Raw genomic sequence first — 17,093 nt, forward strand, 5'->3', positions numbered from 1 at the left:
GATCCAAGAAATGAAATATTTGCAGCACTACAAATCTCTACTCTATAGTAACCCAACTGTCCAGACCAACTATAAACCACTACTAAAAATAAAGCATCTGTAATCAACTATTAGAATCATAGAACAATAGGATTAGAAGGGACCACAGGGTCATCTAGTCTAACCCTCTGCCAAGATGAAGGATTTGTTGTATCTAAACCATCCAAGACAGATGGCTATCCAGCCTCCTTTTGTAAGCATCCAGTGAAGAAGCTTCCACAACCTCCCTAAGCCATCTGTTTCATTGTCCTACTGTTCTTACAGTTGGGAAGTTTTTCCTGAGATTTAATCTAAATCTGTCATGCTGTAGTTTAAACCCATTTCCTCTAGTCCTGCCCTCTGTGGCAAAAGAGAACAACTTTTCTCCCTCTTTTTTTATGGCAACTTTTCAAGTATTTGAAGACTGGTATCATGTCCCCCCCACCATTTAGCTCCTCTTTTCCAAGCTAAACATATCCAGTTCCTTCAGCCTTTGCTCATATGACTTGCATTTCATCCCTTTGATCGTCTTTGTCACTCACCTCTGGATCCTTCCCAATTTCTCCACATTGTTTTAGTACATTGGTGACCAAAACTGGATGCAGTGCTCCATCTGAGGCCCAACCAACACCGAGTAAAGCGCTATTATCACCTCCTCTGACTTGCATGCTATGTCTCTGTTAATGCAACATAAAATTGCATTTGCTTCTTTTTGCAACAGCATCGCATTGCTGAGGCTCTGTCTACACTACGACTTATGTCAGTATAACTTTGTTGCTCAGGGGTGTGAGAAAAAATCCCCGAGTGACATAAATTACACTGACACAAGCGCTGGTTTGGACAGCGGTATGTTGGCGGGAGCTCTTTTCCCATCAACATGGCTACCGCTGCTCATTGGGGGTGGATTAATTAAGTCAGTGGAGAGCTCTTTCCCGTCATCTTAGAACTACTACACTAGACAGCTGAGAATGGCGCAGTTGCATTGGTACAGCTGCACTTCTATAAGCTCTCTAGTATAGACATAGCCTGACTCGTATTGAGGTTGTGATCCACCACAACTCTCAGATCGTTCTCCGCAGTGCTGCTGCCAAGCCAGTTATCCTCCATTCTGTATTGTGCATTTGGTTTTTCTTCCCTAAATGTAGCAACTTACATTTGTCATTTTGTTGGCTATAGCCCAGTTCTCTAATTTATCAAGATTCCTCTGAATTTTTGCTCTGTCCTCCAAAGCATTGTCAAACCCCCTCCCCAGCTTTGTGTCATCTGCAGATTTAATCAGGAAGTTATCTATTCCTACATTCAGGTCATTAATAAAGATGTTAAACAACACCAGACCCAGAATGTATCCCGTGGAACCCCACTTGAGACCTCCCTCCAGTCTGACCCCTTTCCATTAATAGTTACTCTTTGTTTAGCCAATATATGTATCCACTTAATGGTAGTTCCACCAAGTCCATATTTCTCCAGTTTAGTTATCAGAATGTCATGTGGGACTGTGTCAAAAGCCTTGCTGAAGTTCAGGTATATTATTGCAACTCTTAAATAGCAATGAAAAAAATGCATGTGAGTCATTCACACTGAATGTCTTTTAGATAAGTATTTGAAAAGGGAATGACTGGGAGCACCTGTGCCCAACATCATATGCCTCATGCCCTGCGCGTGGAGAACCACTGATGCATCTTGGTGCAATTGCACATGCTGCAGTTCTTTGGCTGATAGCCTAATAAGTGATACATCAGACTAGACATATTAATTGAATCCTGATCTGAGTGTGATAAATTGATTAATCATAAGTAGGTATTACATTTGTATTTAACATGAAGCAATATTTTGCTGCTGTTTCACATGTTGATAAGGCCTCAGCTGGAGTATTGCGTCCAGTTCTGGGTGCCACATTTCAGGAAAGATGTGGACAAATTGGAGAAAGTCCAGAAAAGAGCAACAAAAATTATTAAAGGTCTAGAAAACATGACCTATGAGGGAAGATTGAAAAAAAACTGGGTTTGCTTCGTCTGGAAAAGAGAAGACTGAGAGGGGACATGATAACAGTTTTCAAGTACATAAAAGATTGTTACACGGAGGAGGGAGAAAAATTGTTGTTCTTAACCTCTGAGGATAGGACAAGAAGCAATGGGCTTAAACTGCAGCAAGGGAGTTTAGGTTGGACATTAGGTAAAACTTCCTGTCAGGGGGGTTAAGCACTGGAATAAATTGCCTAGGGAGGTTGTGGAATCTCCATCATTGGAGGTTTTAAGAGCAGGTTAGGCAGACACCTGTCAGGAATAGTCTAGTTATTACTTAGTCCTGCCTTGACTGCAGGGGACTGAACTAGATGACTTATTGAGGTCCCTTCCAGTCCTACACTTCTGTGATTCTATGATTCTACGCTTAACCTGGAGTGCAGTAGAGCTAAGTGTGCTATTTCTCATTATGCAATCAGATTATAGGAATTAATGTAGGTGCAATCATACCCCTGATTAGTGACTCCCATTAGACTTAACTCACTATTGTGCCAGAGATTTGGAATGAAAATCAAAGGTAGGTGATGCCAGCACTTCTTCAGCTCTTTTCTTGTCAAGTGTCAATGAGCTTCTATTTGTTCTGGGCGATGTCCACATTATAGACTCTGCTTAATATTAACCCATGTCACTTCTTCTTTTCTTTGTTTCCTTGTTCTTTCTTGATATTTCCACTTGGATTTTTATATACATATAGATTACATATGGTTGTCATCCATATATATATTATGACCAGTGAGACCTCAGTCTATGTTGCATATACTTGACTATTCATGGGACTGAGGATTTACTGGTCAGTTTTATTTTGCTTTTTAAACTAGAAATTCATTTTCCAGTTCAGCTCCAAAGTAGAAATTCTGCGGCAAAATCATAAGTTATCCACTTAACTGAAGTTTGCATTGAATTGAACCCAGAATGTCAAATGTGTTTATTGTAATAGTTCTATTTTATTTATTTTTTAATATATATGTGGTTAAGTTTTCTACCTTACATCGGTCATTTCTATTGTGGAATTTTTAGCATTTTAAGACGGTAATAATTTTTTTTAAAGCAGTTGGATATTTTTTGACTTTAAAATGTTTCTTTTTCTTCTACTCCTTCTGATGTTACTATATTACATTTCGAGAAACAGTTTTCAGTCTGTTATCAGGTTTTTCTTTCCTTGTAACAGTTTTACACATTTTATTACATTGATATAGTCCAAATAAAAGTTTGTTGGTGAAACTATAACTTTGTATTCATCTTCTGTTGAATTCACTGTGGTCCCTGTTCTCTGAGGAGCCAAGCAATCACAGGAAATTGAAAGTACTCAGCACTTCTCAGGATTGCACCCTACTCTTAAACTAGTTGGTGTTTTTCAATAAAAGTCAATCTATCTGTGGAAAACACCGGCCAACTTCCACTTACTAATTAATCCTGCTTTGTGGGTGAACAAACTAATCGCCTTAAAAGTGCTGAGCTGTATTTCCAAAGAATCATACTCCCCGGGGCAGATCCTGCATTGTTGACCTCACCGGAGTATTAGAGTAGAGAACTTTAGCTGAGAGGCAATGTGGTGTAGTGGACAGAGCACTTGGCTGTGATGCCGGAAACCTGGCTTCTATGCTCGGCTCTGCCATCCTGCTGTGACCTTGGGCAATTTCCTTTGTCTATCTTGGCCATTTAGACTGTAAGCATTTGGGGGCAGCACTCTCCTACTATCAGTGTGTATACAGTGCCTCAGCCTGGGTACTGGTTGGGGAATCTAGGCCATACCATAATACTAGTAATAATTATTATTTCTGCCACACCTTAATTTATAGTTAAGGTTGAGTTGTTTTGTTCTTAAAGCAGGGATTCAACCTTTTAGTTATGTAGTATGACAAATACAGTGTATTCTCTCCAAAGTTACATTTACTGAGTACTGAATGAATTTTACTGAATATTTACAAAGTAAATCTCTCAGAATAATTTTTTTAAATGAATCCTTTAAGAAACTCAGCATTCAATGTCAGACCATTTTGTCCCAAGAGCTCACAGTAGGCCACTATCTGACTACACAAGAGCGGCAGATACATGAAGCTTGAATACATTTTGAGCAATGGGTCATTTTTTAAAAAAATTAGGATTAATTGGCTTTTCCCCATTATTCATCATAACTTGAAGTTTCTCCTTCAACAGAGGCTGAAGAAGTCTCTTTCGGAGCATCTCAAAACAGCTGCTCTCTCCCGTTGTTCTCAATGGCACTAAGGCCACTAGCTGCCCCTAGCAAAGATGGCTGCTGCAGGAGAATGGAGCAGGATGCAGGTACTGTTTGGGGAAAGGTGTTATGGCAATTTCACAGTTAACTCCTCCTTCTCCTTTAAGGTCTGAACATCTTTTAAAATGTATTTCAAAATTTGCCAGGGGACAGCCAGCTGAACCTCCCATTATTACTTATTTTTACATCCTTACAGATTCCCTATCCTGATCCAGTTTAACTGTTGGAATTTATAGGAATAGGTGGTCCACAACAGACATGTTCATAAGTACCACCACACACATGCACAGCACAGGCTGTGGACCTACTTGGGGCCATGAACCAATTTTGTGTACTTTTCTTCTTTTGTCCTTATTTTCTTCCCAAAGGTACATCCTGTAACTACTTTATTGCTGTTGTAACACAAAGATCTATTGCAACAGCCACCAGAACTAGAGAGTTCCTCTCCTTCTATTGTGATCTGCTTCAACCACTGCAGTGGTAATATTTTCATAGTTAGACAATACATTTCAAGTTAAGTATGTGCTTCAGTGCTTTGCTGGATCTGCCACAACATCCTCTTGCTATGTGCCTGAAACAAGAAGTAACTGACTTTTTTGGAGGTGGGAAGGCGTTCTGGTTGCCATTGTTCTGGTAGGTATTAATTTCATTACTGCCCTCAGAGGAATTACTCAGAAATATGTTGAGCTTAAATGTACAGTCCCATCAAGTGAAAGTGTTTCAAGTACATTTTATTTCAGGATTCCCCTCCTCTCCTTCCCCCCCCCCACACACACAATGATCTTGTTTGTATTTTCTGGGCAAAACTTATAGCTTAGTTAACTGATTCCCCCCCCCCCCATCATTTTTATTTCCTGTCACAAAAATGTGAAGAGTTTTAAGCATAAGCAAAAAAAGTGAAGAACTGGAAGACATTAATATTTGTGGCACCTGTACCTAGGTATAGATTTTAAAATTATTTGGAAACTATTGGCAACAGGGGAAAAAGCATTAAATCAGGACAGTTTTATTTCCGTCTCAAGAGAGGACACTTTAGAGAAGTTATATATTCCAAAACACACAAACTTTAATTTACACGGTAGAGAGAAACAAAAATATCCACACTGCACATTTTTCTCTAGCAATGGAGTTGTAATAGAAAAAGGAAACAGGGATGTCTCTATGGGACTCTACCTGAACTATTTCTTTTAACTGTCGTGTATATGACCATTCATACAAAAACATGCAAGGGGTTAAGAAATATTATTTATTTCTTCCTTTTGTACAACCAGAGATGTCACTTTAGACCTTTAAAATAAATAATCTCAAACTCATTTATTTCTGGCTATTAAAATTCCCTTCACAGTGGCTTCTTGCCTTCTTAGTTTGATTTCACGTAGAAGGACCTGAGATGGAGCAGGCTTCATATAAAAGTGGGGACTCAACACAAATTGGAGACTCAACACAAATTCAATTGAAAAATGAAAAACGGCATTATGTATAAAGGTTGCTGTACATGACGTATTCATGATAACCCAGTGATCACACATTTACAGAGATTTACAGCATACAAAGTATTCAGTGTGGCATGTTTTTACAGGAAGGGTCTGGCAGCCATGTTTGTACAATTTAAATCACAGTGATTGGAGACAGAGGCTTAGTATACATTGTACAACACATACACATGGTGAAATGAATGTAGCTGAGATGATCTGATCAGTTCAGCTCCATGGAATTTATTTTACAAGTGTATCAAAAAAAGTAACAGCTACAACTGAGATAAACAAACGATTCTGTCTTTTTTATTTAGTTGATGGCCTAAGACACAGTACATCACTGTACATCACATGGGAGGGAAAGGGAGAGGGGAAAGAAGTGACTGGGAAAGGGCTTTATTAATTTTAAAAATAAATTGGTTTAAGACAACTGCCTTGTTATCTCCAAGGGGAAGAGAGAGCCAAAGGGTCTTGCCTGTGTAGTTTTGTAAGCACCATCATTGTAAATTTGGTTGCCTTTTTGTAAGAACGTACAAACAATGTGTTAAAGTATGTCCTATTGAAGCCTTGGATGCTAGGTTTCTCCTCCTTGTTTGGTAGGGTTTTCCTCCATTTTTTTTATTGTCAGCTGTACGTGCAGAGAATAAACTGATACTAATGTTTCACAGCACTTGCATTGCACTTTCATGGCCCTTTCACGTTCTTACCAGCTCTCTGTCCAGCTTGCACTGTGCAAGATGATGGCTCACAATATCCCGGAGGACCAGCAGGACCTGGAGGACCAGGTACCCCAGGCTGACCAGCCACTCCTGGTGGGCCTCGTTCACCATCACGGCCTTCTCTTCCATAGCTGGGTTTGCCGGGTTCACCTGGAAGAATGGACATATATGTAAACAGAAGCACTACATGGCAGGTATAAAATGTGGATCATTGTTTTATTTAAAGTTTGGTTTTGTTCTTAAAAGTGACTGTGAAAATGGCTTTGTGGGGTTCTATGTTTACTGTCTGTGAGTTCTATATAAAATGTGTTCCCTTTACACATTAAGAGATGTTTCTCTATCAGCCGTCCCGCCAAACTCAACCTGAGCTTGGTTGGGTTCTCACATATTACAAGCAATAAAGTTTCTATAGGCCAAATTCTCCTCACAGTTACCTCTGTCCAGCTCCACTGCCATCAACGGTGTTGCAGTGTTAATGGTTAGAACCTAGTAAACAATTCTGTTGATTATGCACAAGAAGGATAGAATCCAGGCTATTAGCTCAATAGAGCTAACAGGAATAAAAATCACTACAAAAATATTTGCAAAAAGAAAAGGAGTACTTGTGGCACCTTAGAGACTAACAAATTTATTAGAGCATAAGCTTTCGTGAGCTACAGCTCACTTCATCGGATGCATGGATTCATCGGATGGAAGTGAGCTGTAGCTCACAAAAGCTTATGCTCTAATAAATTTGTTAGTCTCTAAGGTGCCACAAGTACTCCTTTTCTTTTTGCGAATACAGACTAACACAGCTGCTACTCTGAAACCTACAAAAATATTGTGTCCTTTAGTCAGATGTGACTCTCAATACACAGGATGCAGATGTGTTGAATAGCAAGGTTCATTTGTATGTATTTCTCCTTAAATTGTCAATGGATTGATGAAATAATAAGCAATTTCTGTAAGTTTCTTCCAGTGGTACATTTATATTATATAAACTGAGGTGTTTTCTAATAAGTGAAATTATTATCCTTGTTACACAGAGAAGGACATTCATTAGCTTATATCCATATATATACAGTAACTCCTCGCTTAACGTTGTAGTTATGTTCCTGAAAAATGTGACTTTAATCAAAATAATGTTAAGCACATCCAATTTCCCTATAAGAATTAATGTAAATAGGGGGGATTAGGTTCCAGGGAATTTTTTTTCAACAGACAAAAGACTATATATACACAGAGAGAGAGAGTATAAGTTTTAGACAAACAATTTAATACTGTACACAGCAATGATGATTGTGAAGCTTGATTGAGGTGGTGAAGTCAGAGGGTGGAAGAGGGTGGGATATTTCCCAGGGAATGTCTTACTGCTAAATGATGAACAGCTGAGCCCTCAAGGGTTAACACATTGTTGTTAATGTAGCCTAACACTCTACAAGGCAGCACAAATGGAGGGAGGGGAGACAGCATGGCAGAGAGAGACAGAGATTCACATCGTGTGTGTGAGAGAGAGATGTGCATTGCTGACCCTACTCTAAGTACACTGCCTTTTCAAGTAGATGAGCAAGTTGAGACAGGAGCTTCTGCCAGCAAGCTCCCTCCATCCTGAGCCCTGTCGTGTCCCCCGCTTGCTCTATGGAGATGGGGTAAGTGGGGTGCAGGAGCAAGGGGGAGGGAGACACCCTGATATTAGCCCCCATCTTCTCTCCCGCCCCCACCCCCCAGCAAGCAGGAGGCTTGGGGGGCAGCTCCAAGGCAGAGGGCAGGAGCAGCACATGGCAGGGACAGCCGAAGTGCAGGCAATTGATAGCCTGCTGGGTGGCTGCCACACAGGGAACTTAGGGGAGCTGATAGGGAGGCTGCCAGCCCACCCGGTTCCAAGCCCCCACCAGCTACCTCCAACGGGCTGCTCTTCCTGCAAGCAGTGGACAAAGCAGGCAGCAGCTGCCAAATGACATTATAAGGGAGCATTGCACAACTTTAAACGAGCATGTTCCATAATTGATCAGCAATATAACAACGAAACAACGTTAACCGGGATGACTTTAAGTGAGGAGTTACTGTACTCAGAAATGTGTGGGAGACAGAACTCCTTATATTGAAAATGAATGTACCTCTTCATTTAACCACTAGAGGGCAGTTGTATTACATTTATGAGCATGAATCTGGGTTCTGGAATTCTGTGACAACATGGCAATTAATGACCACAAAAGTAAAGAAGAAATGTAATCTGAAGCCCTAGAATTGTAAACAGAGGCTTTGAGGAATCCACTGTTGCTGATGGGTAGGATTCTTTCATTTTTTGTGGTTGTCATTATGGGAATTGCATATCTGACATTTTTTGATTTAAATACACTGGTCCCAATCCTGATCCCTTTGAAACCAATGGGAGTTTTGTCATTTACTTCAATGGTAACAGGATAAGGCCCAAGCCCATTTCTCTTACTATGATGATGATAATTCTTGTTCATGACAGTGTAACTGTTTATATACAATATAAAAATACAGACATACAGCTGATTCCTTAACAAATGCCTGCACTTGAATTTTTTCAAAATAATAATGTCAGTTCCTCCCCACCTTCCCCCCTTATATATTCCTCTTATCACTTCCATACACTCCTGAATATTTACCTGGAAGACCTGTTGTTCCCGGTAAGCCTTTGGGTCCTCTGCCTGGAAATCCTCTCTCCCCCTTTTCACCAGCTTCACCTGAGATAAATTAGAGAAATGTCATTCACAGTCTGTGCAAAGCAGTTTTTTCTACCTCAAGGCGTTTAACTATCAGGACAACTGACTCTTTGAGAAGGGGAGTTTTGCAGAGGACTCACTTGGTGAGGTGCAGAGCAAGCATGTCTGAGTGGTGGCCTGACTTACATTCTTTGCAACTTCTATTGGTGAAAGAGAAAAGCTTTCAAGCTACACAGAGCTCTTCTTCAGGTCTGTGTAGCTCAAAAGCTTGTCCCTCTCATCCAGAGTTGCTGGTCCAATAAAATATATTACCTCACCCAACTCATCTAATATCCTGAGACCAACTCAACTACAACAACACTGCAAACAACCGTGAATTATATTCTTGTAAAAATTCAATGTGGATTCAGCACATTACTATCCATAACGGATTCACTCAAGGGCAGACACATTAAAAAAAGCATTTTCCTTACGCTGACAATTGGGTTATACTATATTTCATATAGTGCCACCCAATATAACTTGAGAGACTCTAGTCAAAAACAAAACATGAAGGACAAAATAGGCAAGCAATTCTGGGGGAAAGGCTGACGTAGCTGGTGTAGGAGCCTTATTAGGCTACATGAGCTGGGCTACAAAGTACAATAGTTCTCAGGTGCTGGGTCCTGAGTTGGTTTGTGCATGGCTGCTTTGGATGTCATGGCTCCACGTCCTAGGGCAGGAGAAAAAGAAGCCCATTCTTATTAGAATGTTCTCTGACATCCAAACTGGGTTTTATTAGGCACCTGAAAGAATAAGGAATTTAAAAAAAGAGAAGTTTCTTCTCTTGCATCTAAAGTACAATCATGGTGCAGTAGTCATTAGGATTAGATACTGTAGAAAAGAAAAGCTCAATTAGATTTTCCATTTGTAGAGTCACAGCCTTCCTTCAAAATCTGTTTCATACACTGCTCTGAACAAAGAAGAGGGAGAAGTCCCTTAAAAAACAGTGAGAGCAGGGTGAAAGTGAGCGGGTATGGGCTGGTATGGCGCACCGGTAAGAAGCCAGTACCGGCCTGTAAGCAGCCCACGTTAAAGTGCTGCCATGGCAGCGCTTTAATGTTGCTGCCCCTTCCCCCTCCCCCCATCGGCGGCCCTGCCGGTAGGGTCTCTGCTGCCAATGGGGGGGCAGGAAGGGGCAACAACGTTAAAGCACAGCCGTCGGGGGGGGTGGAGGGGCAAAAGGGCAGCTGCCCTGAGGCTGGCGATTTAAAAGGGCCCAGGGCTCCCAGACACTGCTGCCACTACTGCAGCAACAGCTGAAGCCCCAGCTCCTTTTAAATCGTCACTGGAGCCCCGGGCGGCAGGGGCCAAGCAGTGCAGATGGGCTGGCTGGGGAAGGTTGACCCCTCCAGCCCTGCCCCTTCCAGGGGCCAGAACCAGCCCCCGAACCGATAAGAATTTATTATTACTTTCACCCCTGATTGGGAGCTTTAAAATCTTTGCTACTTTGGCCATCTGGATTAAATGCTGTCCACCCCATATAGAGTCTTTGTAGATTCTTTCATCCTCTTTTGAAGAGACCTATGCAATCCCTTGGTGTTCCGCAGCAGGTAGAAAGTTAGTATAAATCCCTTGAAGTATAAATCTAATAATGTTTGAGAAAGTTTAGAATAAAAACTACAGTGGTTTCTTTTCTTTTCATGGTCCTAACTCCCTACAGCCCAGTACAGTGAGTTTGACTAAATAGCCAATTATCACTTAATTAGAAAGGGCAAAGCAGAAACTTCTTGGGAAGTCATTTGAGCTGATGCTGTTGAGATAGCACATGTTTGAGGATGCACCGAGGATGGTGAATGTGTGCTACAGGAGGAAGCTGCTATCTCTAAATTTCAGAGAAGATTGCAGATGCCCAGACCACTTGGAGACTAACCCTGTCCTGGTAATTACAGCAGCAGGGAGCCTCGATGTCGCGTTACCCATATATATTTTAGTACTCCTAATGACTGCAAGTTTTGGAATAGTGTTTACTTCCAATTATAGACATATGCCTCTGCTCTTTGCACTAAACGCCTGAGTGTATCATTTTCAGCTGCACCCTCTAATAATTTTCTTCCAGTTTTCTTTCTGACCTGCTTGAATGTGGCTTTCTACTGAATTTCCATTGTGGCTTCCTTCATTCCACCAAAGCTGCTCTCACTAAAGACCTCCTCCTTCAGACCTAATCTTCTTAACCCTTGACACAGCTGATCACTCCTCACACCCTCTCCTTCCAGATTTCCATTGCATTGTGCTCTTGCCTTTCCGACTATTCTTTTAGCGTGCTCTTCTATGGCTCCATAATACTTGATGACCCTGCTTGGACCTCATTTCTTTTCTCTTTTGATTCTCTTCCTGGGTGACCTCTTCCAGTCCCATGGGTTCACCTCTCTGCAAATAGCTTCCAACTATACCTTCCCTGTCCTCACTTTTCCCCCTGCATTCAGGACTGCGTCTTTGTTTGTCTCTATAACCTTTCAGTCACCACTGTGCATTCAGATGGTAACACTGATTCTCAGAGCAGGGACCTGTTATTTGTTTGGCACAGTTTGCCTGCTGCAGAACACCATGTACCCTTTTAGCATTTATTAATAAAATAGTGCTAGAAGGCAGGGATTATCACGTTCAGAGTCATACTGTGTATTTAGTTCAGATCAACAGCAGGACGTAATTCTTCTGCAGAATTGTTTTTTCCTTGACAGCAGTTAAAAACTTTTTCCATCTTCCAAAGCCAAACTAGCAAGATCAGAAGCACTTAGTATTTATCTGTGTTTCTAAGGCACTGATCTTCTGGTATCTAGGTGCCAAAGTAGAAATGTCTCAGCTAGCTCCCCTAAACAAACAACATCAAAATGCTCCTGCAATTCCAGTTGTTTAGGTTTAACTGAAGCCTCTTCAGCAGCTTTCCCTGCACTTATCTTACTTTCCTACCCTAGTTCTCTTGCATTCAGAAGTGGGGAAATATTACCTGACCATTACGTGCAAAGAAACCTTTCTGTAAGGGTTGGTCCAAGCACAATTACTGACAACTGTATACCATTTCAGGTGATGGCGGTTCTACAGCCTAAAAAACACTCTTTGCTACAAAAACTCTTGCATGGGATAGGACATATACTATCACTGAGGTATTTAGAAATGCACCCACAAATTCACCAGCGGGTAACATGGAAGCATGGTGTTATGGGAAGTTGCTTTTTCTAGTTGTTGTTTTTCATTTATTGTTTGTGCTTAAACTTTTCTTTCTTGTATTTTATCATTACATTTTTGGCCAGGTAAGAGTGTTCAGTATGTGAACCTTTGTGCCTCTATTTTTTTTCAGCTTTGTAAGAAGAAAATGTGGATGAGTCTACATTATATGTATAAGTAGGGGCATTGCCAGCAGATCGAGGGACGTGGTCATTCCCCTCTATTCAACATTGGTGAGGCCTCATCTGGAGTATTGTGTCCAGTTTTGGGCCCCACACTACAAGAAGGATGTGGAAAAATTGGAAAACATCCAACGGAGGGCAACAAAAATGATTAGGGGACTGAAACACATGATTTACGAGGAGGCTGAAGGAACTGGGATTATTCAGTCTGCACAAGAGAAGAATGAGGGGGGGATTTTATAGCTGCTTTCAACTACCTGAAAGGGGGTTCCAAAGAGGATGGATCTAGACTGTTCTCAGTGGTAGCAGATGACAGAACAAGGAGTAATGGTCTCAAGTTGCCGTGGGGGAGGTTTAGGTTGGATATTAGGAAAAACTTTTTCACTAGGAGGGTGGTGAAGCACTGGAATGCATTACCTAAGGATGTGGTAGAATCTCCTTCCTTAGAAGTTTTTAAGATCAGGCTTGACAAAGACCTGACTGGGATGATTTAGTTGGGGATTGGTTCTGCTTTGAGCAGGGGGTTGGACTAGATGACCTCCTGAAGTCCCTTACAACCCTGATATTCTATATATTCATAGATTCCTAGGCCAGAAGGGACCACTGTGATCATCTTGTCTGACCTCCTATATAACACAGGCCATAGAATTTCCTGAAAATAATTCCTTGCACAATTCATACATTAATGTAGTTGCAGCTCTCTAGCACCACTGTAATTAAAGTTTATGTTTTTCTTGTATACTGTACCTCTTATCAGGGTTTTATATGATTTTGCTTTTGACAACAACTAACACTCCAATCCTGTTGCCCAGAGGGTTTTGCAAGGGAACAGAATTTTTAAAAGGACACTGCTGCTGCCCTTAATGAGAAGGGGAAAAAAAAACACTGCTGGCTGGAAACAGAAATAAGTACTCCAGTTTTGCACAAAATTTCCCCCAACCATCCTCTGAAGGCAAAACCCCTTGTCAGGAACAACAAATTATTAATTTAGATTAAATAAATATTTTAATACATTGGGTAAGCCAATTCCTTAACACAGATTTCACCTTTTCAAAGGATCAATAGATTTTGCAATGTACAGTGCAATGGTGCTAAATGTAGAATTTGTTTGATTATTATAGCAAAACAATAAGGAAGATTTGTCCATTGGTTGTAAACTAAGAGATCTGATGGATTTAGAATGATAGGCTGATACTGCCATAAAGTTTAATGAATAAGTGATGTTTGTTGATGAAACATGGTTGGTTTTACATTCAGAGGGAGTATCAGCAGACAAAGAGCACCATCTGTGTGAGCTGCAGGTTGAACATACTGGAGGCATGGTAAAAAGAAGCAGATGTAACATGACTAGGTAAATAAAAGAGAAGACTGTGAGGTTTTGTCTTCACTAGGGAAAAAAATGCATTTTCCTGCTAGTTCTCCTTCCTACTGTTTATCTCAACTTGTTAACATGTGAAATGCCAAGCTGCTTTGTCCACTCTAGGATTTTACCATGTATTAGCTACCACTAGTATGGACACACCTTGGGCGGGGCGGGGGGGGGAAGAGATACAGTAAATGGGTGTGAGGAGGGTTCTAGGAATTAACTAGGAGGCAGGACCCTGCCATTTATTCATGATGGCCCCAATTCAGAAGTCCATCCCTAATCAGCACAGCAGTTAAGCATGTGATTAATTTAAAGTACATTGCTTAAGTGATTGGATGACTAGGGTTGGATTTAAGACCAAATGCTTTGCTGAACTGAGGCTTACATGATTTTAGGCAAGTCATTTTGGGCCAGAGATTTAAAGGTATTTAGGGGCATAGTGGGATTTTCAAAATTACCTAAGCATCTGGGTGTTAGGTGCCTCGATGCTTTTGAAAATCCCACTAGGCACCTAAATACCTTTAAAAATTTGGCCCTTAGTCTCTCAGCCCTTTATCTTTCTATGTCTCAGAGAGTATGTCTGCAAAATACCACCAGCAGCAGCAAATCTCAGAGGCTGGGTATACAGCCTGGGGCTCACGCTATGGCACTAAAAATAGCAATGAGATGTTTCCAGTCGGGCTCTGAAATGTAGCAAGGAGGGTGGGTCTCAGAACCTGCTCAAGCCCAAGTGAGAACATATTCACTGCTATTTTTAGTGCCATATCTTGAGTCCCATGAGCCATACTCCGTAGACCTAGGCTCAGAGACTTGCTCCCACAGGGGGCTTTTTCTGCAGTCTAGACATACCCAAAGGCACTAGAACTCAAGGCTTAGTACAGGGGTGGCCAACCTGTGGCTCCAGAGCCGCATGCAGCTCTTCATGGGTTAATATATGGCTCCTTGCATAGGCACTGACTCCGGGGCTGGAGTTATAGATGCTAACTTTCCAATGTGCTAGGGAGTGCTCAACCCCCTGCTCTGCCATGCCCTCGATCTTCCCCCCTCCCCACCAGAGCCTCCTGAGCACCCCATAACAGCTGATTGCGGGAGGTGTAGGGAGAGGGTGGGAGGCACTGATTGGTGGGGCTGCTGGTGGCAGGAGGCGCTGCAGGTTGGAGTGTGGGGAGCAAATGCGGGGCTGCTGACATATTACTGTGGTTCTTTGGCAATGTACATTGGTAAATTCTGGCTCCTGCTCAGGTTGGCCGCCCCTGGCTTAGCAGTTTGATTTTAGGATTAATGCTGTAACCTCCTTTCTCTGCTGGCAAAGTGTCTGAATTTAAGTCTCTAACTTTTTCTTTCCTTATTGTTTACTTCAAAATGCTCAAAGCTTTACGACCCGGACAACTCATGAGGCCATACTCTGTGTTGATTAAATTAGTTTCTTGTAATGTCAGCATCACTTCAGTGTGATTTGATTCCATATAATAAGTAAGTGACCTTACCAAAAAGCAGGAGGCATTTATGCTCCAAAAATTAAAAAGCCTATTACAGCTTCTCTTACCTTTTGGACCTTTAAAACCAATCTCACCAGGAGGACCTTTAAGACCTGGCAAACCACGGGGTCCAATCTGTCCTGGAAAGCCATTTTCGCCAGGAGATCCAGGAGCACCTGGAGGTCCAGGTCGACCTGGGAGACCTGTAACACCTGATTCAGGCCTCCTGAGGCTGGCTGCTAGCTGAGCAAGCTGTTCTGTAAGAAAGAAACAGGAAGGGAGAAATTAAGAGAGAGACCCTAAATTAGTTGAGCAATAAGTGGCTTTCCCAAGCGTGCAAAGAACATTTTGTATTTGATTGTCGCTAAGGGAAAAGGATAGCTGACATACAGCAAATACTGTACCATGGAAGTTGTTAGAGAAGGGTGAGGCATGACATCACACAATGTTTCTACAGGGCATTTTCCATAAGCCAAGACACAGGAGGCTTCCGTGAGCCAGTGCTGTCCATAACAAGCTGCTTACTATGTACGTACCCTACAAAGTAGTGACTTGTGCTTTTCGAACCTCACATTCAAAACATTTTGTGGCTGTGAGAATCTAAAATGATCTAAACAAATTATACACATTGTAAAATGTCTATAAGTAAAATTAATAAAATAGAAAATAAGAGTGTCTCTTTAAAGAGTGGGTGGGTTTCAATTTACTATAGTTAATGTTAGGATCTGGCCTCAAAAGAAATGGCATAGAAAGAATACCAAAATAAGGAAGAACTATATTAGCCTACATATAACACTAAGTCAAGACATGGCACATGAGGTAATTACAGAGAGCAGCTCCTAAATGCACATTTTCAGGGAAAAATACTCAAATTTGCACTTAATTTGCCATGACAATGTGCATGAATTCAATTTGTAAGTGTGCATGAATTTTTCTGCATGTTTCAGATGGTTACTTGTCTCATTAAAGTCAATGGCAAAGCTCTTTTTGATTATTATAGGAGTAGGATCAGCTCCTCAATGTTCCTTAGAATGGCCTCCACAAACTAATTCCTCTTCCTTCTTTTCTTTCAAGCCACTGCCATACTCATTCTAGTGACAATGGTCCCCTTTTCAAAAGATTCAGTTCTCTTCTTCCGTCCAAGATCCTCACCTACATTTAACAGCCATTCCTAGGCACAGTTGGTCCCAATTTTGTGCCAGACAGTCTGTTTTTCTTGACTAAAAACACTCTTCTCAACAGGAAAGGAACAGAAAGATCCTAGAATGTGTAAGTACATGAATCCAGTAGGGACAGGAAGGTACTACAGTTGGGGGACCCTGGGAACAGCTGCATAGAAGGTAGGATACAATATGTAGGTGAGAGACACATTTGGAGTGTAAAGAGCTGGGCTTCAGGCAGTAGTCTTTAAACAAGGTGGGTTTCAGGAACAATGTAGTTTGGATATTTTTATATGAATATTTGAATGTTTGAGTGTTTGGAGAGGTCTGATTTTTCCAAATTATTTTATTCATCACTAGCTGCAAGTATATTCTTCAAGTTCAAGGGCTGAGCTCATTATAAGCCTCTTCCATGGTGGGTGAGGGGATGGCTTATCTGGGAAAGGGAGAGTGTCTGAAGCACTGCTCTGCTCTGGCTAACCTTGGCTGATGGAAAAGTTCCATGGGGCTGTGGGCATCTGGGAGCAAGTCAGAGCAGCTCTGAGACTGCTCTTACACTGGG

The 17,093-nt window shown here is 41.5% G+C and overlaps 1 protein-coding gene across 1 annotated transcript in view; it reads right to left on the bottom strand.

The window, feature by feature from the left end:
• Positions 1–5,337: 5,337 nt before the first annotated feature.
• COL9A1 (collagen type IX alpha 1 chain) overlaps positions 5,338–17,093 on the bottom strand; it is a 105,919-nt gene continuing 94,163 nt past the window's right edge. Inside the window, exons 36-38 of the mRNA XM_038398028.2 lie at positions 15,440–15,628; positions 9,085–9,162; positions 5,338–6,619 (exon numbers count right to left, since the gene is read on the bottom strand). Of these exons, the coding sequence (XP_038253956.1) occupies positions 6,435–6,619; positions 9,085–9,162; positions 15,440–15,628 (452 nt within the window). The 3' untranslated portion in view covers positions 5,338–6,434. The remainder of the gene's footprint in view (positions 6,620–9,084; positions 9,163–15,439; positions 15,629–17,093) is intronic.

Source organism: Dermochelys coriacea, chromosome 3 (assembly GCF_009764565.3).
Source record: "Dermochelys coriacea isolate rDerCor1 chromosome 3, rDerCor1.pri.v4, whole genome shotgun sequence".
Lineage (NCBI taxonomy): Eukaryota > Metazoa > Chordata > Testudines > Dermochelyidae > Dermochelys > Dermochelys coriacea.